General features: G+C 43.8%; 1 protein-coding gene across 8 annotated transcripts in view; it reads left to right on the top strand.

The window, feature by feature from the left end:
- Positions 1–22819, top strand: part of FGFR2 (fibroblast growth factor receptor 2) — a 79464-nt gene that overhangs the window by 41440 nt on the left and 15205 nt on the right. For 5 of the 8 annotated variants that reach the window (XM_071445981.1, XM_071445984.1, XM_071445980.1 and 2 more), the window contains 4 exons: positions 9360–9550; positions 12104–12248; positions 14447–14650; positions 22515–22665. In XM_071445981.1, coding sequence (XP_071302082.1) covers positions 9360–9550; positions 12104–12248; positions 14447–14650; positions 22515–22665 — 691 coding nt within the window. Of the gene's footprint in view, positions 1–9359; positions 9551–10385; positions 10534–12103; positions 12249–14446; positions 14651–22513; positions 22666–22819 lie in introns of all 8 variants that reach the window. The other 3 variants (XM_071445982.1, XM_071445986.1, XM_071445987.1) reach the window with 2 other exon arrangements.

Here is a 22819-nt window from a genome sequence, read left to right as displayed (position 1 = left end):
AGAACCAGGACAAGAGCTGTGGAAAGTTAATAAATCAGCTTTGTAGTTCTGGAGCACCAAGTTTGTGTCCAAGCATGGCCAGCCATTGAACGCTGCTGCATCTTGCGAAATTTACTTGGATTTACCCAAAGTACTGGAAATAAAATGACAAATATATATAGTCAGGGTCTTCCCATGAGCAGTCTTCAGCACCTGAAGTGGATTGTGTGTTGCCAAAGGGAATGTGGTGCAGATGGAGGGATGTCTCCAAACTTCACCACCAGGGAAGGGAAGCCCAAAGGGCTCAGTGAGGGCTGACACAGACGTGTCATGAGGCTGGGCCAGGACTGTCCAGCACTGAAATTCTGCCTGCTGGAGCTTTTTTCCTGCCCTGACACATGCACAGTCAGTATGGTCAGTCAGCTGCTGGTTGGCTGTGTCTGGCAGGGAGCTGGGGAAGGGTGAATTCCACAGTGCTTCCAATAATTTCACACCTGCATTGCTCAATAGAGCAAGTGTGCTGTGTAAGAAAAGGAGGAGAGAAGTGTAGAAATGTAGGGAGTGCTTTTAAAGCTTTACATAATCTTTTCCATTTTACTTTAAAGACAGAGCTGTTTTCAGGCAAGGGAATTTGGCAGATGAGAAATCTGTAGTTGGGTCACAATACCAGCAGAAATAATAACTCCCCCTATGTGCTTTATGGCATCACTGGGTGCACTGGTGAGCTAAAGCCACTGCAGCTGGGAGAGGACATATCCCTGTGGGAGGGATGCTCTTTGCCAGGCATGCAGTAAACCTTTGGCAGAGCCTTTTGGAGAGCCCATTCCAGTGATGCTGGACCCAGCATTGTCTCTGGTTATTATACAGCAGCTGAGTGCTGGGAGCTGTGCACAGCACAAAGGATGATATCTCTGGGTGTAAAATTAATGCAGTCTCTGGGAACAGCCAGAACAATAAAATTTTACCACTTGTCTGTGAGAAGTCACTAGCTGTTTTTCATATTCTCTTGTTGCCTTTTTCTTTTAGGGTACCCTGAAAAGAATATCAATGAAAATTGTAGCCTCTCATTGTTCTGTTTGCCATAATTTTTTCACACTAAAATAAGGCCTCTCCACCCTTTGTTCAGGCATGTATGAAGCATTTGCTTATGCATGCACAGTGTGAGGGACACTGCAAGGGAGCTCCAAGATTAGTGTTGTACAACTCTTGCTGCTACGACTTTTTCTGCTCCTTGGGGCTGATGAAGCCCACGCTGTCAGCCTGACAATAGGGCTTTGCTTTTAAGGACAAACTGGTCTTAAAACCCTGTTGATAATTTAATGTTTTAAAACAAGAGCATTCATGTTTCCTGCCATAGCCTCAGGCTTGCTGGATGTCCCTGTCTCTTTTAACCCTCAGACATATCTGTGATTTGAAAGGACAGCTTTTAACTAGTTCTGATTCTGATTTTTAATTTTTTTTTGGTACTGTTTTCATTGACATCAGTGGGCTTTGTATCAAGCCAAATAGGTCAGTCTTGCTTGCTGTCTCTTCTGCTGTGAAGAAGAGGTGTAAAGGTGTGCAGAGATGGATTTTTTAGCTAAAATGCCAATAGGACACAGAGCTGAAGCTCTGCTGTAGAGCTATCCAAGGAGACAGATGGGTAACATCAGTGGGAGCCTTGCCTGCTTGGGAAGCAGTGCCATTACTTAAAATCAGAGGTGAAGGTGGTGAAGCCAAGGACAAAGAGTGTGAACACACCTGCTTAACTTCTGTAAAGATTTTTAAAAGGCACTGCCTTTCACTTGGCTGGTGAGTAGGAGGGCTTGAGTGTCTCAAGGAGGTTGGGTGGAGTGGCACAGGCTTTGCTATGGGTTCTGCTTTGAAATATGTGTCAGAACTTTAATCTTTAGCATTAGAATTCTTTAATGATGTTCAAATGTTTAACTTGGGAAAGTATTCAGTGACAGCAGGGATATGTGGAGTCTGGTTCCCTGCTGTCTCACTCCCTGCTGACTGCTGGTACTGCCCAAAAACCAGAGCAGAGCTGGGTGGTGGGGCCAGAGTGAGAGACACAAGGCAGCAAGAAGTACCTCAAAGTTGTGTAAAGGGCTTCTAGATTAAAGGACAAAGGGAGCTTAGATAAGGGTGATGAAGGTTGGCCCCAGGTCCCTGTGCCAGGTTCACTGGAGCTCCAGCTGCAATGATGCCCCTTTGAGCTTTGGCCACCAAAATGATTTCTTCAGGTGGTGTTGGGCCAGGAGGAAATGCTGCACATGGAGACTCCTGCTGTACTGGAACATGGAGTAGCATGAGCCATTTGTTGGCTAATGCCTGCTGGTTAAAAGATGCCAAAATTTGTAAGGTGTGATATCATCAGTACTGGTAGTGCTGTCTGATCCATGAGCTGTTCTGCAAGTCTGCCTGAGAGGCTCCTGTTCTTTATCAAGTGTTCCTGCCAGGGATGGTCTTTATCTCTTACTGTTCCATGACAGTGATGTTAGTCCTTCCAGCCTTCAAGCACCTTGTGATTGTGCAGAGTTTAGGAGGAGAGCATCATCCCTAACTTGCTGTGGGCCCTACCTTGGTGTGTGTAAATCACCCAGGAGGTGCTGATTGGAGGGGTTTGTGTGTGTGTCTGTTGAAATGGAACATGACAGCTGAGCAGCACTTCTGAGCTGGCTGTAAACAACACACAGTGCCTCACTTTGTGCAGAGAGGAGCCCCAAGTGATGTGCAGCTGGTGGAGCCTGCTCAGCTCCTGCCTCATGGCTGCCTGGTGTGTGACATTAATGAGCAGAGGTGTTCTGCCACGCCTGCTTGGTTCTTTCTGATCTTCTGAAAGAGCAGCCAGCACTCAGCCTTCCTCCTCCATGTCACAGAGCAAACAGTGGAGTTAGGAGTGTTCTGCTTCCAGGATTTCAGAGAGCACAGGATCCCCTAAGCAATGGCTTTGTGCTGGGGAGAGGAAGCAGAGGTTTGGCTTGGCCCCTGTGCAGAGAGCTGCCTTCAAGGATGAGATTCCTGTGGGGGCTGGCATCCCATCATCACCACCTCAGGGAGTGCAAGTGTGGTTCCAAACAGGGTCCAGTGCATGAACTCGGATAATGCTGGATTTGTGGAGAAAACCACGTTGCAGTTCCTCATTCTGGGGTTGCTGCTGGAGCTCACCTCAGAAAGGCTCTCTGATCCAGAGAACAATGATTAATCCAGCCTCTGAGTGCTTGTGAATGGATCTGCAGTTGGTGTAGGTGGGATCTCTCATGAAGGATGGCAATGCTCGTGTTTCTCCTTGCAGACTGGTTCTCTTGCAGTCAGCTAGCACAGGACAGAAACCTGAAACTCATTGCTCACTGAACAGCAAGGATCTCATAATCTTATCATCTTTCTTCTCCTGGTTGATATCTACCCCAGTAGATGCTGATCAGGCACTGATATCCTGTGGCTGGCCCCTTGGCTTTAGTACATGCTCCAATCCTGTAGCAGGTACCCACGTCACCAAAACCAACATCAGAGCCAGCAGTAACAGTACCCACATGTACAGCCTCCATAGGGATGTCAGAAAAGGAGCACAAGGAGTGGCTTGCACACATGGAGGGAGTTGTTCCCTCAGACTGTGACTGAAATGGTCACTAGTGCCACTTCTGAGGGCAAATCATGTTTCAGCTTTGAGGTGTTGCAGGGTGCACTGTGGGAAGCTACACCTGAGAGGTTTCACCTTCCTGCCTTCAGTGGTTAAATCACCTGAAAAGTTACCATAGAACTGCCCTTCCTGATGGAGCAGTTTTGGAAATCCCATGAGTATGGTTGGATGAGGGCACGAGGAGAGGGCTCTGGGTGACCCTGAGATGGGTGACACTGCTGGAGAGGGCTCTGGGTGTCCCTGAGATGGTGACACTGCTGGAGAGGGCTCTGTGTGTCCCTGAGATGGGTGACACTGCTGGAGAGGATTCTGGGTGTCCCTGAGATGGGTGACACTGCTGGAGAGGGCTCTGGGTGTCCCTGAGATGGTGACACTGCTGGAGAGGGCTCTGTGTGTCCCAGAGATGGGTGACACTGCTGGAGAGGGCTTGGGGTGACCCAGAGATGGGTGACACTGCTGGAGAGAGCTCTGTGTGACCCAGAGATGGGTGACACTGCTGGAGGAGAGGGCTCTGGGTGTCCCAGAGATGTCCCCAGAGATGGGTGGCACCTCATTGGAAATGGTGGGAAAGTGCTGCTCGTTGGTGAAGATGAAACACAGGGGAGGAATGTTTCAGTCCAAGCCTGCAAAGAAAAGGCTGTGGTTAATTGTTTTGTTTTTTTTAAGGCTTGCAACTCAATCTTGCAAGTTTACAACGTGAAGCCAAAGCCAATGCAAGAGGCTGTGATTAGGGTCTGGCCTAAAATGCTGGAGGATGCTTCTGAGACCCATAATTTCCAGCATAATTAGCATATTCCAAAGCAGCAGATGTTGCAGCTTCTGAGGGAAGGTGCCTGGGAGTGGACAGTGTTTTCACAGGGTCCAGGCTGCTGCTGAATGTTTCCCAGGCTTGGAGTTGGGCAGAATAAGCAACTAGAGCTGCGGGTGCTGTGCTGACCAGGGCAAGAAGAGGGCATGGCAGGTCTGTGTTTTCAGTGACAGCTGAACTATTTCATTTCTCATTTAGTGGTGACTGAATGCACAGAACCTCTACCAGGGGCTATTGATCCAGAACTGGTGCTCAGAGGCATCATTTGAGGGATGCCTCTGTAGTTGCTCAGTGGCAGCCATCAAGATGAGTCCTTAGAAGTCAGTAATATTTCAAAACCGTGATTGAAGGCTCTGATAAATGTGTCTAGCTAAAAATTAGGTAATTTTTTCCTCCCTCACTTTCCCCCCTTAATTGAGGATCTCTCCATTGTCCCCAGAACTCATGCTTGGTCTTGCATTTGCTATTAAGCTTTTATTTTTCCAGCCCACACTTGAATCACACATTTGCAAGGAGAGGAAACAAGCACATTCAAAAGCAGAAAATAAGAGTAGTTTTCATTTTCTTGTTTCCAGTGAATCGGATGCCTTATGCAAAGCCCATTGAGTTCCCTGTGAGTTTTCCCCCTGACTTCAATGGGCTTTGGCTCTGGCTTTTAGCTCCCGTGAAAGGTCCTGAACTGTCTGTGCTGGGGTGACAAGGAGCCTTGGAGAGACAATTCCCAGAGCTCTTCTCAGCCCCTGGCACAGCCAGGTTGCTAAGGAGACTTGGCCTGGCCAAGTCCTGGAGCTCCCCCCTTCCGGGCTTATTGTCTGCTCTCCCTGCCAAGGCTCTCTGGTGGCAGCAGTGCCACTCTCTCAGCCACAGTCCCTCTCCAGTGGCCTCTGACAGCAGCAATTCCTGCCCTGCATCTCCCCTCTTGGCGAGCAGCCTCCCTTGCCACGGCTGCTCCATCCTGCTCCAGGGCATGGGAGGGATGGGCTGGTGTCTGCTGGCCTCCCTTGGCTCTGAGAGTGTGGGTTTGGCCCCTGTCACCACCTCCACACCCCAGCATCTTCACCTCCTATGGTCCCTTCCCTTCCCTTCCCTTCCCTTCCCTTCCCATCCCATCCCATCCCATCCCATCCCATCCCATCCCATCCCATCCCATCCCATCCCATCCCATCCCATCCCATGCAAATAAAGCCAAGATGGGGGAAGAGTCTTTCCCTTTTGTAGGAATCCCCTCTTTGGGGCTTAAATTCCTTATGGAGCCAGTTCTCAGGATTCCTTGTGAAGTGTGTAATCTCCTACAATCATTTCCAGTACCAGGACAGGCTCCCACCATCTCTAGGGCTCCTGCAGTGCTTGGAACTTCCTGGGGAGCTCCTTCCATTGTGCCAGCTTTTTTTCTTTTTTTTTTTTTTTTTTTCTTTTTTTTTTTTTTTTTTTTTGGAACTTGGAATTTTCCAGCTTTCCTGGATTCTTTGTGGTTTTATCTCTTGGAGGGAGGTATTTTGAAGTTTTAACATTAACAGGCTAAATGACAGCTTCCTCTGAGCCTTTTGGGCAAGGTCTCTTTGTCAGTCATCCCTTCAGATAGTGACTCTGTTTGCCTACAGATAAGTGAGCAGAAATGCTCAAGCCCTGGGCACTTTTATGGTGGTGTAAAATTTAGGTGCTTGTGGCCTTGAATCTGATATATCTCATGTGAGCCTTGAATCTGATATAGCTCATATATATCATTTTGACTCTGTTTTGTAGATAACTAATTCCTCAGATGGGGATGATGTTGGTTTTGTATCTAAACTACAAGCTGGTGTCTATCTTTTATAGTGGGAACCAGCATGAAACATCTTGGGGGTGATTTTCTGAATTACAGCATATGTTTTTGACTTGATTTTATAACAAATTGTGTCATCAGTGAGACTGTAACACTGAAATGTCAGTGTTCAGGCAGCATATATTTATTTCTTAAGGTATTTCTTCAATACTAATCAACAAGAGGAATAGTGAAATCAGGCTCCAGAGCTATGAGATTCGTTGCCAGCTTGTTTTGTATGAAAATATTGTTTAAATAACTAGAGATGTATATGGTCACGATGTTTTAGTGATGATCCTGATTATAATTATTCAGTAATGATAATATCACTTTCAGCAGCCTCGAAGATTTGTTTAAATGCAACTTTGAGTCCTTTGCTGGTGCTCAGTAAAAAGGAACACACTGTTTCCATCTAATATTAGTGCAGCTAGTTGTTTGAGTGATGATATCTGCTTACAAATGTGCAGCTTGTGTTTTAAATGCTGAATAGTGATGTGAGATTTATGAATATGGCTTTGACAGTACCTGTGCTTAACAGAGTCCTTAGATGTGTGTGGGTTTGCAGAGAAGTAGGATAACTTCAGCATGTTCTGGATAACATCCTGAAATGAGGGTTTCCAGGAGAAGGTGCTGAACAAAATTAAGCTTGGTCATTGGTAATTAGTGGAAGTTTCTTGTAGCTGTTTTCCCCAGTCCTGAATGTATTTTGTGGGCTCCTTGGACCCCAGGTTTGCCATGAAGCCCTGCTGGATTTGCATGGTGATGGTTCTGTTCTCCTGTGCTGTTTGCCTGTGTGGGCACAGGACTGCTCCCCTCTGCTGGAGTGGAGGAGTTGGTGAACACTGATCCATGTGGGGGAGGGCAACAAAAGTTTATTTTTAACACATTTGCCTTTAGAGAAGAAATCTCACAAATGGCCATACATATATACTCACCCGTATGCACACACTTTAATTTTTTTCAATGCAACTGAGGGCCAAGAGTGTGAGAACTCTGCTTTTAGTCCTTTGCTTTGCCTCCTCTTTTTTTGGTAGAGGAAATGCTTGACAGTCATCAATAAAATATTAAATCATTGATGGCTATCAGGATAAACTAAACACATCTCGTGTGTGGATGCTGGCATAGTAGGAACTTTTCCAAGATGTTTCAGGCCTCATTCTCTGGTTTGTTAAAGGGCAGAGAATAAGGTCACAAAGGAAATCAAACCCTGATGTGGAGAAATGAAACATGAGGCCTACTGACTTCTAAAAAACATTTTAAATAACATTCTCTAAGGTTTCATTTTATACCGAAGGCAGCTGTAATAAGTTTTGGAAGATGGTGTAAGGTTTCTATTAAAGAGAGATTTTTGCTTGCTGGTTTTGTACCCAAATGAAGGAATGAGGGAGATGGAATTAGAGCTTATTTAGTATAAGGTGAGAAACTAAAAGTTCTCTCCAGAACCGTAAAATAATAATTTATATGTTCTACTGCAATTTACAAATTAAAAAATATGAAACTGTTCCTAGATCTCCGAAAATGACACACATAGCCGTGGAATAATTTAGTAACTGCATTGCAAATGCACTTTTGCCACAAGTAAAATAAGACTGCTGCTTTGTAGTGTGCTGCCAGCATAGCCTCAGTGAATAAATTCCCAGTAGATGTTTGCTGCATGCCAAATATATTGGACTGTATAAAAGATCCCATTGTTCAATGGCATCATTATTTGCTATTATACTCACAATGTTTGCTTGTGAAACAATTTATTGGAGACAAGTATGTTTAAGAAGGAACGCTTGGTTTGAAATTCAGCTGATTTGGCTTGTAATGTCAGAGCTTTTACAGTATATAGCCTCTAAAAATAAATATTTAGGTCTGCTGTTTTTTACTTATCTTTGAAAGAATTCCTGGAGCAGGGGAGAACGGGGAGCTGAGGCTGGGGATGGCCAGTGAGCATTTCACTTCTGATTCACAGAATTTGTTTAGGTTGGAAAAGCCCTCTGAAATCATTGAGTCCAACCATCGACCCAGCACTGCCAAGGCCACCACTAAACCACATCCCCAGGTGTCACATCTACACACATGACTTTTAGATGCCCTCCCTGGGCAGTTCCAAAGCTGGGCAACCCTTTTGGTGAGGGAATTTTCCCTGATATCCAATCCAAACCTCCCCTGGCACCACCTGAGGCCATTTCCTCTCTCGTCCTGTCACTTGTCACCTGTCACCTGTGAGAAGAGCCTGATTCCCACCTGGCTAAAAACCCCTTGTCAGGGAGTTGTAGGCAGCGAGAAGGTCCCTCCTGAACCTCCTTTTCTCCAGGCTAAAGAACCCCAATTCCCTCAGCTGCTCCCCATGAGAGGTTGACTGAAAATGTGTGAGAAATGCTTATGCATGGGCATAGATTAGAAGCTGAATTGGCTCACATTAAATACACTTCAGTTTTCCAGAGAACTCTGTATTTGCCTGTGTTTTGGTGAGAGTAAGAATGAAGCAGTGTTTCTGCTGCTGTGTCTGGGTGAAGCAGAGAGCAGTGGTGGTGGTACTGATTGGAGCATTTTTGGAAGCTGAGCTGCCTCATTTGTGCATCCTGCACGCTGAGGCTTCTGCTGCTACTTTTGAGAAATTCCTTTTGATTTATTTTAACGTGTTTTAAATCAATAATTATCCAAAATTAATCAATAGTATTTCTTCTTAATTTGTGTTAATACTATTTCTTCTTAATCAAAAAGAATAAATTAATTTATCAAAATTAATCAACAATGTTTCTTCTTAATGTGTGGAGGTTTAGCCGAGTCGAGACGTTTGAGAACTCAGAGGTAACTTAATTACGGTAGCTTAAAAAAACCCAAGAGGAGATATTTTACCTCATTAGGGCTGAGTTAAACCATGGAAAACGAGCAAAGTGTTTAAGCAGGGTTATTTTCCCCCCCTCCCCACAAATGGCTATTCTTTAAATTACAAGTGTAGCGCTCAAGCCATCTCCTTTGAACTGCAGGTTTTGTTACACGCTCTGGCTGCGGTGTTATTTCGGAGGAGTCAGCCAACAGGCTTACAGGGCTTTTTGGCTGGGGTTCACTTACAGTTTTCTTGGCAGCCCTGCTTATTTATGCATCCTTATTTCTCTCTCTCTCTCTCTCTCTCTCTGCACCGTTCCCTGCCGGAGCAGAGCGCTCCCCGCACCGGCCCATCCTGCAGGCGGGGCTCCCCGCCAACGCCTCCGCCGTGGTCGGGGGAGATGTGGAGTTTGTCTGCAAGGTCTACAGCGATGCCCAGCCCCACATCCAGTGGATAAAGCACGTGGAGAAGAATGGCAGTAAATACGGGCCAGATGGGCTCCCTTATCTCCAGGTTTTAAAGGTGAGGCTTCGCAGATGCCGGCAGCGGTGATGCCTTCTTTAGAGCGTGGTGTAAATCCAAGGGATTCGAGTTCTGAGCTTCTTTTGAAAGTGGAGATGTTTATGTTAGAAGTGAAATGATGAGTTAGATAAATGTTTGCTTGTCTGAATGCTAACTGTGCAGCTTATAGACACTGTTTTGCTCCTTTTTATTTCCATGAAAGGTCCTTTATATCTGAATGTTTCAGGCATGACTTGTTCAGAAAAAAAATGAAAGTCCTTCTAAAGAGCATCATTGACATTTTTGTATAGGTAGAAAGCATTCAAAACATACCTGGGACAATCTACTCCGTTTCTTTCATGTTTCTTCAGCCTCTTGATTTCAAAGAAACATGGCAGCTGCTGCCAAAAGCTTGCTGGAGGACTGGGCTGTCTGGATGCTGAGCCTGCAGAGATGTCTGGTTTGGAGCAGTGTATTGGTACTGTCATTCCTGCCAGCTTGGAGCAAGCCTGACCAGGGAAACTGAAGCTTTCCAAGCTGGCTGGCATTGCCAAGACTCTGACAGGCTCTGTACCTACTTGTCCCATGCAGTACCTGCCCAGGTGGATTCCTTTCCCCCCACGCTGCTGTTCTCTAACTCCTCGTGTGATGCTACGGATGTACGAAAACCAAACAACAACAACCAAAAGGGAAAAAAAAAACCAAAAACCAACAATAACAAAACCCCCAAACCCTTCAATGTTTAGAGGCTGATGTGGAATATTCTGGTGACATGTTGGTGGTGGGACCATAGACAGATTGGTGTCCATTCTGGGCAGCAGTGACCTTGTTCTCCTGTGTTATTGGTCTGTTCTAGCACTCGGGGATAAATAGTTCCAATGCTGAAGTGCTGACACTGTACAATGTGACAGAGGCGGACGCTGGAGAATATATTTGTAAGGTCTCCAATTATATAGGGGAGGCCAACCAGTCTGCCTGGCTCTCTGTTCTGCCAAGTGTACAAGGTAACAACGTTTTTTAAAGCAAGCTGGAAAAAATGGTGCTTTGGGAGACTGCAGGCAGCTTGTAGGATACTCTCTGGCCTTGGTGGTATATGTGTAATCCTCCTTTGGTGATGCAGCTGGTGTTACACCAGCAGCCATGGAAAAATTCCCACAATATCCTCTGTACCAGAAGCACTGCTTTGGTTTCTGTTTGCTGATCTTTATTCTCTCCTTGGTGTCTTTGTGTCTGTGTGTGTGTTGGGCAGTTTTGTTGCTAATTCTGCATACTCTGCAGTTCACACAGAGGGTACTCCTTGAATAATGTAATTACAGCCTAGCAGTGTGTATTTATATATACACATAGGTGTGTGTATGTATGACCTGTTCACATAAAAACCCCCTGGAGCACAAGTCAGGTCAGTTTAGTCACTGTGACTGTGCAGGTGGGAGGATTTTTCCAGGTCTTACTCACCCATTACTAACTGGGTTTTACTCAGCAGTAACAATAAAGACAGGCAACCCTGTGACTGCAGCCCACAACTAAATTTACCTCCAAATTGTCCAATAAAAAGGTATTTATTCCCTGATTGTGTATTTCAAAGTAACATTTTTGAATGGAATAGAGATCAAAAGTAGCAAACATTAATTTCTCTAATCCTCCATCACTGAGATCTTGATGCTGATGCCCTGATGTGCCCATCTTGGGGCAGCTGGGAAGTTCCAGACCTAAGATTTACTCCATTTGTATCAGTTTGGATAATCACTGATACTTGGATTGGTGCACAATGTCAAGCAACAAGTCTGGAAGATGACCAGTAAAAACCACGAAACGTGCAGAGTTATTTTTCCCCTCAATCTTTAAGATGTAGAAAAATATGTTTTATTTTCATCTCCTGGTTCTCAAAACTTTGAAGTATTTTCTGTCTTACCTGTGAGAGCCACAACTGAACAAGATCTCTGATTTTTGAGCAAGAGTTGGGATACTTTCCACTGTGCTTCTAGGCAAAGCATCAAATATTTCCAGGTTTGAGATTTAAACAAGATTTGGCAACTCTTCACAATGTGCAGTAGTACTTACTACTCAAAACTGCAATGCAGTGGGTGATGCAAGGATCATACAATCTAAGACAGCTGCTAAGTTGTCTTTTGGAGCAGAATTCACCCCTTTTTAATCATTTTAGAGTATGCTTTTATGGTAAATTCTTTCCTCTGAAACAGGTCTCTGCACGTGAAGGATCCCACATTCTGTCCTACTTTGTTTTCTCTTTGTTTTTCTCTCAACTTTCTCTTGTCATAAAAGAAGAAGGAAAAAAAAAAAAGATTTGTGGGTGAATTTTTCCATGTCTTTTGATTGCATGCATGTTTAGGTGGTGAGTTTAGGTCTGGTGAAGGGTGTTGATTACTTTCTGAGGTGAGCTGGGACCTGTTGGTAAACGCCTTTTGGATGAGGGATTGTGGATGGGGAAGGAGCTTTGCATCTCTCCACCTCTGCCTTTACCAAGTGCAAAGCCCTGTGGCTCCACCTCCCTATCCACAAAAATTCTCTCAGTGTCTAGCTTTTTCTCTTGCTTCCCTCTTGTTTTTTTTTTAGGCTGCCGGTGTTAACACCACGGACAAAGAGATTGAGGTTCTCTATATACGGAATGTAACTTTTGAGGATGCTGGGGAGTATACATGCTTGGCGGGTAATTCTATTGGGATATCCTTTCACACTGCATGGTTGACAGTTCTGCCAGGTATACACTGCTCTCTTTCTGTGGTTTTTCCTCTTTTTTTCCCCCCCCTCCCCTTGTTGATTGCTGCAGAATTAGCACGGCTTCTGTGTCCAAAAAAAAGGACTTTTACAATGATTTTGGTTTTTTTAAGTGCAGTTGTCTCAAGCCAGTGAGTTGTTCTGTCACGTGTTTGCAACTCCAAAAATCAAACAGCAACAACAAAAAATGGTGTGGGGTGTGTGGCTATTGCACTTAATTGAAATGTTTTTACATCATCAGAAATGCTAAGGAGCTGCATTTCCTTAGCACTTCAATGAGACAACTGAAAATCAGCCCATAAATCATTGTAAACTTTGTCAAGAGGATGAAATTGAGTTCGTTACAAAGTTTGGAACTAATTTGGCCATAGTTATGTACTGGCTCATTAAAATGCCCGAGCTGTTAGGTGTGCTTCAATTCACTTTTACCTATCATGCAAATCTCTCATGGAAATTCCAATTTGAATGCCAGAGGATCATGTACAGAAGCAGTGCCTTCCATATCTTGGGAATCGGCTCCGTGCATCTTTAAACATTGCATGCTCTAAGGAAACAAGTAGTCATTTGCTTTTACTGCAAAGCATGTCTTGCTGTTCTGGGGTTGATGATGTTTCTGTCCTTAGAAGAAACAAACATCAATGTGCTTTATTGCCTGAAAATTATTATCAGCTGTTAGAAGATGTAACCGTAGTTGGTTTTGACATTAGTCAAATTTTCTCATTTATAACTGTTGGCAGCTGCCTCAGGAGTTCCTTTGGAAAAAAAACATGAACCACCTGAGGTTTGCTGGGTCATCTTGTGCTTAACATTTATTAATTGTTAATCCTAAGTAAGAGGTACAAAACCTGCATGTGTGTGTTGCTGAGCCTCACAGTGTGGGAGTTGAACATTTCCACTGTCTGCGGATAATTTCTTACCTTTTATTGAAATATATTGAAGAAGGCAGCTTTATTCCATCTCACTCTGAACTGAACCCCGAGCCTGTGAGGTGTCACCAAGCAGGCAGAGCAGTGCTTGTGTAGAGCTTGCTTCTGCTGGCAGTGTTTGCATTTTGCAAGTGCTTGAACAGCATTTTTTTTTAACCAATTTTCTTAAACAAAGTGTTTTTCTAAGCCTGGAAAGGCACAAGAAAATTTCAGCATGAAACGTGCATTGCTTGCGGAGTGACCGCTGATGGCTGTGGAATGCTGTTTATCCGGGGGTTGAATCCCAGATAAGGGATTAGGGACACTGTTTGCACATATAACTGTCTTGAAGATAGCTTCAAAATGGTTTCAATCAGAGTAACAGCTCTGGAGAACCACTCCCTCCCAAATCTAATCTCATAGGCCAGTAACCACTGATGAGGTTACTTGAAAGACCACAGTCCTCGCAGAAGAGGGCTCGTTAATTAACGTGTCGCTGCCAATTCTTTTTTCACCTCAATTATGCTTTTTAATCCAGCACTGGGCTCCTCAAAGGACCTCAGGGGAGTTGGGCACCCAGCATGAAGCACAGCTGGTTGAGCAGCTGGACAGCCAGCTCCTTGAAACCCTTTTGAAACCCCTAAGCTGAGTTTATAGACATGATGGGGGACTGATTCATCCTCCCTTCCCTCTGTATTATGAGATCCTACTGCAAATTTTGAATAAACAGGCAGACTCAAGCAGGCTCAAGCCCAAACAGTTATTTTCAAATTTAGACACTTTTCATTCAGGCTAGCTAATTCACAGTTTTATCTTTGGATGTGCTTTTATGTGGTTCACACGAATTGCAGTGCTTTTGCATTTTGACTCAAGTAACAAAATGAACCTGAGCCTAGTTTGATCAGTTTTTGCTTCCCTCTAAAATTGTCCTTTAATGATGCAATATTTCAACGTGTATGTGTGCCTACCTAGGCAGACACATGTGTATGTTTGTGTATGCATACATAGATGCACAAGCTCACACTCAGTGCAGACTGAAAAATCAAAGCAGTAATCTGGAAAAAAGAGCTACTCTCAGATAAAAATCAAAGCAGTAATCTGGAAAAAAGAATTACTCTCAGATTACAAGATGGCCTAAACATCCAGTGCTCTGACTATCACACAAGAATTGGTTATATTTTATATTTTACCATTACTTTGCTCCAAGTGCTGTGCCGAACGCTGCCCTGTTTGCTAACCCTGTGGCCTGATTCCCTCCCAAAACCTTCCCATCCAGCTCCTGAGAAAGAAAAGGAATACCCAACCTCTCCAGACTACCTGGAAATAGCAATTTACTGCATAGGGGTGTTCCTGATAGCCTGCATGGTGCTGACAGTGATCATGTGCCGCATGAAGAGCACCACCAAGAAGCCGGATTTCAGCAGCCAGCCCGCCGTCCACAAGCTGACCAAGCGAATCCCCCTGCGCAGACAGGTAACAGAAAGTAGATAAAGAGTTTCAAAAAGCTTTTTTCTTACCCCAACAACTGAGCCAGCACATCCCTCCTGCTGAGGAAAGGGAAGAGAAGAAGGGGGTTAATAAATTGTAGCGGGTTGCGGGTGGGATGGAGAGGAGGTCTTAGCACGGCGATGGGTGTCTCAAGGAAATCAGGGGAGGGCTGTTATTAGGGAAGGGAGAAATGTAAAAACTGAAATATGTTCTGTGTTAGCAGTCTGGAGATGGGGAAAAAATGTATTTCGAGTATTTTGGGGCCTGATCCCGCAGCTTGTCAATGGAAAAAATGTTACTGCCTTAATGGGCTTTGGAACAGAATCCTATTTAATTGTATATTTATGATGTTTCTAAGGTGATTATTATTGTGGTAACTAGGTACCAGATACAGAGAGGTATTTCTCAGGAAGACTTTTGAAGACTAAAGGGAGGGGCTTTCATAGCCAGGCATCCAGAAAACACCCCAAAATAGAAAAAAGACTGTAATAAAGTAAAAATAGGGGAGATGCTATATCAGATCTTGGACAGCTTGATTAAGATAATGATGCTTTTGAGCAAGAAACAAATGCAAGTGCCAGATTTAAAATGCACACAACAGCATCACATGAAATACATTTTACAATTGTTTGTGGCTGGCAATGAGCAGTTCTGGAGGGGTTGATGCCACGAGCAACAAACCAGTTGAACAAGTAACAGGACTTTGGCTTTATCACAGGCCACCACTTGCCAAAACAGCCTCCATTCCCACACACTGTCCTCTCCTGAAGGATTTGTGGTGTTTTTAGGAGCTGGAGTTTAATAGGTTTTGATTTTCTTGCAATAGGTCTTGAGGCCAGACTCTGCACCCCCAGGTTTCAGCCCTGCAGGATGGGGGGAGGTTGGAATCTGAGGCTGGGGTTCACCTCAGCAGCCAAAAAATCTCTGTCTGGGGAGGCTGGATCCAGGCTCTGCTCAGGGAATTGGGATGTGGGGCTTCACTTTGTGTCCATCTGCACCGTGAGTAAGTGGTGCAGGATTTCTGCAGATTTGGTTTTGCAGCCTGTCCAGAATATTGTCACTGTCAGAGTAATACATGTACCTTAAAAAGGGTTCTTCAGCATGGGCAGGTGCTTGAAATGAGGTGCATGGGAGATTCTGAACAGCGTAACATTTTTCTGGACCCTTGTTTCATGGTGTCTGAATTTCCTTGGTTAAAAACACCAGGGTGTGGAATGCTTTAGCTACCTTCCTCTGAAATTCAGTATTTTACAGAATCTTGAGGTGGGGCACCTGAATGCTTTTCAATCTGAAAGATATTTGGCTTGTCATATGAGCAAAAAATGTTAATTCTTATTTTTTTCTGACTGACTTTGCCACTTTGGGTTGTTTTTTTTTTTTTCCTTTATTTCTTTTTTTTTTTAATTTTATGATTTTACTCATTTGCTTGAGTATCACTGGGACAAAGAGGGACTTTTCACTCTGAGTGTGTAAGAAAGAGTGATGAGGAGCCCTCAGGTCAATATTCACACATCTCTCTGGCTAGAAATCTGTGTAGATTTCTGGACAAAGGAGGCCTTTCAGATGTTGTGTGCTTAGCCAGAGAGAGAGAGAGATACATATCAACTGCTTAGATAGGAGACATTTATTAGATTTCTGCCCGAATATAAAAGCCTGATGACTCAGAGACAAGTTGATGGTCTAAAAAATACCTAGGGTTTGGTGTGAGCTCAGTTGTGTCAGCTGGAAATGGTTCCTTGGGGAGCAGAGTGTTATTTCATTTCATGTGACAGCAGTGCCAACCACTGCCCTCAGTTTAGCTATTTATCCTTAAATGATGCAATATGGACCTTCTCCAAAGCTATTGTTTTCACAGGGGGAAGAAACTGTCTTACAGCATGTTTGTCACGTTGGGGTTTATCAATTCATTTCAGTTTTTTTACTTTTTTTTTTTAGCCGAAATGGCATTTGGCTTTTAAAACTGGGAATACTTTTTTTTAAAAAAAAGATTTATATTTGAAAGTGCAACTGCTATTTCAACCCCTAAGCAAAAATCCCAGTGCTCCCAATTGTTCCTGGTACTGTTTTGTTAGCAGCAGTTGCTCATTGAAGGTCTCTCTGCTTTTGTGCTTGCATGGAAGAAAACGTAACTACTGTAGGTATTGTCTGCAGTCTGTATTTCTGGTTTATGATTTCACTGGTCAGTTTGCAAAGGCAGGATGAGACAAGCAGTCCCTGAAGATTTGCTTGTGAATATTCCTTCATTTCTCCTTGGTGCTGAGGCTGCAGCAGCTCTTCAGTCTCTGCATCTTTTAAATCTGGTTTTGGATTTCAGGGCTGTTGTCACAAGCGAAGAATTGAAAAATAATCCAGATGTTTTATTTAAAGGGTGTGTGTTTCTGGATCATTCAACCCTGTTTTATTGTGCCACCAAGCTCACTTTGTTCCAGTTTATTTGTATTTCAGAGGACTGTATTTAAACTTGGTGGGGTTTTGTCACTAAACCTTTATTTATCTGTGGATCACGGGAGGTTTCCCTTTGTGCTGTGTGGGAGGGATAGGATGGGAGGGAAGGAGATGCTCATGGCAGGTAGGCTGTGAGAATGGGGCTGGATCCAGGGCTGGGTGATGGGATTTGTTGGAATTCCAGAGAAATGAGGCCACAGATTGGGAAATTCTTGATATTGTTTTCAAAGCTCTTCTGCTGCTGGGTCAGGGTCCCTGAGGATCTGGGCTGGAAAATAATCCTGGTTCACAGAGAGACATGTGCACGGCTCTGATGCCATCTTGTCTGAGCAGGAGAAGAGTCTTGCTGAGTAACATATGGTTTGGTTTGGATCCTCCTGCACTGCTTAGCCTGAGCTACCACAGGATTTTATCATTCCCCACACGCAGGCGTTTTTTCCCTGCCAAAATTCAGTTCCATTCGCATTCGTAGGAAGGGTCAGGATGAAGTCAGGAATTATCAGCTCCCATCCCCTACAATCCTCATCCTCACCAGGATCTGGTACTCAATTTTCAGGTTTTCCATGGAAATCCAGCAGGCAGCTCCTCTTTTCCTCAAGTGTTACCCATGGTCTGTGTGGAGGTACCAGCTTGAGAGGGAGGGGATGAAGAAATTTGTGGGATTGAGCCTCACAAGCTGATTTGCAGGACAGGCTTTAAGTGACAGGGCCACTGAACCAGAAGAGTACAGAGTAGCCTTCAATAGGATGTACATCTATTTGGTAGAACCTTTGTTTTAACAGATAAATTGTAATTGAAGCAGACAAAAAGACAATCCCATCTCTTGTGACTTGCTCAAAGTCAAGTACAAATGTTTGTCATCACTAAAGGTTTTTGTTAGGGCTGTCACAGTCAATCTGACAAATTTGGACCCCCTCAACATGCACGTGTCTTGAACAGGAAGCAGTGATCCTTTTTTCATGCTTTTGATTTAAAATACACTCCATTAATTTATGCCTATTGTTGTTGTGGAGTCTAATCCTTCATGGAGATATAAAGGGTGTATTTGTGATGAACAAAGACTGATCAGTTTAAAGCAAGGCTTGAGCTCACCCAGAAGAATAGTTCAAAATGATACTTCAATAATTCAAAATGATGATGGCGGCAGAAATGTAAAAAATAAGAAAAGTGATCAGGAAAAAGGAAAGTAATGTAGTATTTCATGTAATATTGAGCAGTAAAATTATAATTTTTTTAGAGGAATAGACTATGATGTACAAAGATTAATACACAACTGTCAGTAAGATATTGTTGAATGCTATTTACCTTAAATATTTATTTTATTTTTTCTTTATGCTTGGATTTTTTATGGAAACCACTGTCTTGTCTAGTGGTACTTATTGGATATTATTTTGTGTATAAGTGTTTCCAAATGAGTGCTTTTCATGGAGGGGTGGTGCATGTGTTTTAAATGTCACTACTTAACATTAGGATTACTCAATTTTGTGTAGTGCATTTAACCTTGTATTTTCCTGCATCTGGTCACTCAGATGGGGCTGCTCCTACCAACAGCTAACAGCATTATTTACTAATTATAATATACAAATATGCATATGATTTCAAATTAACTTTTACTGCAGAGCCTTCAAAAAGGCTGACAGTTATAGGAAATCACTGCATGCCTGCTAAAATGTCCCAGCATGAGTGCCAGAACTGACAGATCTAGGCTCCAGGACATGGTATGAATTATCAGTGGAGGAAAACACCCTTCATAATCAATTACAGACAATTACACACTGCTCTGCAGCTGATTTTGCCACATGGCATTTAAAGATTCCAGCAAAGATTTGTTTATTTTAAATGCTCTGCTGCTTAGAAATGCTTGTAGAGCATTAACTGGGAGCTGATTAAGCACAGTGTGTTGGTCAGGGGAAGAAGGTGTAGTTAAAATGGGGATTTAATCATGCATTGATGGGTGAGGTTTGGGTGCAGTGGGCTTTTCTCCTTCTCCAGTGCAGATTTGGAGCTAAATTCTGTCTGGGGCTGGTTCTGTTCTCAATTCTGGCCTGCTAAAAGCACAGAGGGAGCACACAAGGAATATTTTCTGGTGGGGCTCTGCCTTCCTGTTGAGGTTAACATCTACCATAGTGGTTCTTTCAGTGCTCAGCTCAACTCAAGCTGACTTTCACCTTTCTTCCTTGAATTAAGAAATGAAATCCCTCCCTAGAGCAGTGTCATCACCTAAAACAGGGCGTCAGCCCTGAGTGGGCCCCACAATGTTTAATTCACCTGTGTCAGGTGAACCTGCATGGTGAGGGGTTGGAGAGCAGAGCTGCATGTGGCAAGCTGGAAAAAAAGAATAAAAAGCATATAGAAAGCTGCCACTTAAATGTAGATTAAAGCTGACCATGTCTACTGACCTTGGAATAGGTAGGATTTTCCTCAGTCTTTTATAGTGTGCTCTAAGGCAGTGGAAAAAAAAAATGCTCAAGGGAAGAGATCAAAGGTTAATTCTTCCTTATTGCAGGAAAGGTGAGAGGCCATTTCAAACCAGAAAATCTCCCCCAGCCACAGGCCAGGCTGGGTTGGCTTCATCTTTTCTGGAGCAGATTTTTATGGCCCTTGAGCTGCTGTAACTCCTTGTACTGCTCCAGTTAATCAATCAGGGGAATATTCCCTGGGAGTGCAGTCCATTTGTCTTCTCCCACACATGGAGCAGTTCCTCTGGATTTCTCATCATTTAATGCATTTTGGTTACCTCCAGTATCTCTGGCCCATCACACAGTTCTGCTGTGAAGTAAACACGTGGAGTAGTGTTAAAAGGGAAACTGGCAGAGCCTTCAATCTGCTTTTTTCTGTGCATTATTGCTATTTAAGCTCTGTGTTTAAAATGCATCACTGGAGTATTTCAGTTTATTGCAAGTTTATATTTATAGGCTTTAACCAGGCTAAGGCTGCTGAATGGTGAGTGTGAAAACCAGTGAAGAGATGAAACTCTGGAAGAGATCCAGACAGTGTCTAGTACAATGATAGTATTCATGAAAAAAAAAACGTAAAACCAAAAAACAAAATCTGAAAACCCAGAATTCTGGACCATTTCTGATACCTAAAGTATCTAAATTTTGTAGTTTCACTTCTGTCCCTTGAAAACAATGGCTGTAATGGCAAAGACAGGTGCAGAAGAAAAGGGAATGTTAATTAATGAAGAATATAAGAATCAAAATTTGAATAAAGATCTCAGTAGAATGACTGGAGAATAGTTAAGTAGATTTTGGAAATATGGAGGAAGTCGTCATAGAATATTGATAGGTTTGTGGTGAGAGATGAAAAAATGGAGGCCAGAAATAGCAGAAAAGTGGAATTCAGGAAAGGAGGGTTAAGGGCAGAGGAGCTGCCACACTGGAGATTTGCACATTTCTTGGTGCTGAGCTGGTTCATTTCATGAAACATCATTTTCAAGCTGTTGTGAAATAATGAAAATGAGAAGGAAAGGGGAAAAAAAAAAAAAAGCAGATCAGATTGCAGCCCTGGTTCTCCTGCTGACTGGTGCAGCTGTAGCAGGTGAATTCCCCTCTGCAGGCTGGGCATGGCAGCATCTCTCTCTTTCTCTCTCTCTCTCTCTCTCTCTGTCTCTCTTTCTCTCTCTCTTTCTCTCTCTCTCTCTCTCTTTCTCTCAGGACTCCATTCAATATTCACTCACTGATTTATTTACAGCTCCATAGTCTGCTTTAATACTACTTTTCTGTTTGTGTCCCAAGTGGTCACTGGATTTATTTTCCTAGAGGGATGTGCCAGGTACTTACATTTGCTGAAAGTAAATATTATTAACATTCATGATGGTGGGATGAATGGGGCAATGGGGCAGAAGCAGTCCACCTTTCATTTTTGAATGGTGGCCTTGTGTTTGTGCACTTTCACTCTCTCTTTCCATGGCCACATCTTGTGTGCAGGAGCTGTTTCTGATATCAGGAAAGGTCTGTCAGCTGCAAATCTGGTTACCAAGATTAATTTTTTGATAGCAACCCTTAACATTTTCTGCCTTATGAAACCTCTTTCCACTCTTAACCTCCGGTTTTAGAAAGATGCCTTTTTAAATCTGATTTTGTGGAACAAAGCTGCAACATGGTGACATTTTACATAAGCAAACCTGGTGGCAAAGTTGATCCTCATCCAAGTGATGAGGGTGGGAGCACTCTGGTGCTCCAGGCTTCCAGCTGGGCCCAAGACAAGAACCCCCTGCTGCCTGGAGTGAGGATGGGTGCCAGTGGTGGCTTTGTGACTCCTTCATCCCAGCCTGGCTGCCAGATTTGGGCTGGGCCAAGACGCGATCGTGAGGAGAGAAGGAGGATTCACTCTCCGGAGGGGAAGACTGGCAATACAAGCATTTCTATTTTGTGTTAGTATTCACTTGAAGCTCTGAGGGCAGCAGATGTCAGACTGCTGCTTGCAGGCTTGAGGAAAGAGCCTTGCAGACGATTCACATCAAAACAAATCACATGGATGGAGCAGCAGCCTCTTTTTTCAGGATATTTATCAATAAGTACCTTTGGTACTCCAAGGAAGATATTGGAGCTGATGAGAAATCACACTCCAGAGGTTCAAAACTGAGTTATTTTTAGGACCTCTTCCCCACATTTCCTGTAGAGTCTTTAGCTAAGAATGTAGTTAATTGAAAACTGAAGTGTTGTGATAGCTTTTTGATGCTTTCAGTATTGAGCACTTGGAAAATAGAAAGTTATAGAATCATATAGGCTGGAAAAGACCTTTAAGACTGTTGAGTCCAAGTGTAAGCCCTGCCAAGACCACCATTAAACCGTGTCCCATGTGCCACATCTACACATATTTCAAATCCCTCTGAGGTTGGTGACTCCACCACTGCCCTGGGCAGCCTGACAGTCCATCCATTGAAGGAGCTGTTCTTGACTCCAATCCAAACCTCCCCTGGAGGCCATTTACTCTTGTGCTGTTGCTTTTCCTTGGGAGAAGAGATGGACCCCACCTGGGTATGCTGATTTGGGAAAAGACATGGTGACATGGACAACTAGGAGTGGAAAAGGAGAACTTAATGGTCACCTCTGCTCATGGTATAAGCTGCTCACTTGGATATCTGAGGGGAGTGATGTAAATACTGCCAGTCTCTTAAAAAAAAATTAATATGATATGCAAAAATACCTTCTGAGGGAATATGTGTTTTTTGATTTCTGGGACAGACTGACAGCATTGACAGCCATTAGAGCCAGTACTGTGCTTACAGGGGAGGCTAAATGTGAGAACAGAGCACTAGAACCAAGACTGTAGATTCAGCCACTTCCTAACACCAGGGTTCTGAGCTGGCTTAGTATCAGCTGCTGGTGGTTTTCAACTTTTGGGCCAAGATTACATCTCCATCTTTTTTTTTTTCTCCTTGTTGCATCTTGCATTGCAACCACAGGTGTCGGCCGACTCGAGCTCCTCCATGAACTCCAACACGCCCCTGGTGAGGATCACCACCCGCCTCTCCTCCACTGCGGATGCCCCCATGCTGGCAGGAGTCTCGGAGTATGAACTGCCAGAAGACCCAAAGTGGGAGTTCCCAAGGGATAAGTACGTGGCTTGCTTCCCCTGACACCACCCCTGTGTGTCTGAGCAGCCCTGAACACATGGCAGGGGCAAGCATCTCTCCTCATGTCTCCCAGGGTTCCTCTGGTTTAAAGAAAAGTCTCAGTTGCCTGAAGCTGCTCTGAAGATTCAATTCAAT

The sequence above is a fragment of the Agelaius tricolor genome, unplaced genomic scaffold, assembly GCF_023055355.1.
Source record: "Agelaius tricolor isolate 1412-34295 unplaced genomic scaffold, bAgeTri1.0.p SCAF_22, whole genome shotgun sequence".
Taxonomy (NCBI): domain Eukaryota; kingdom Metazoa; phylum Chordata; class Aves; order Passeriformes; family Icteridae; genus Agelaius; species Agelaius tricolor.
The sequence above is the reverse complement of the archived record's forward strand: the minus strand, read 5'-3'. Positions and strand labels throughout refer to the sequence as shown.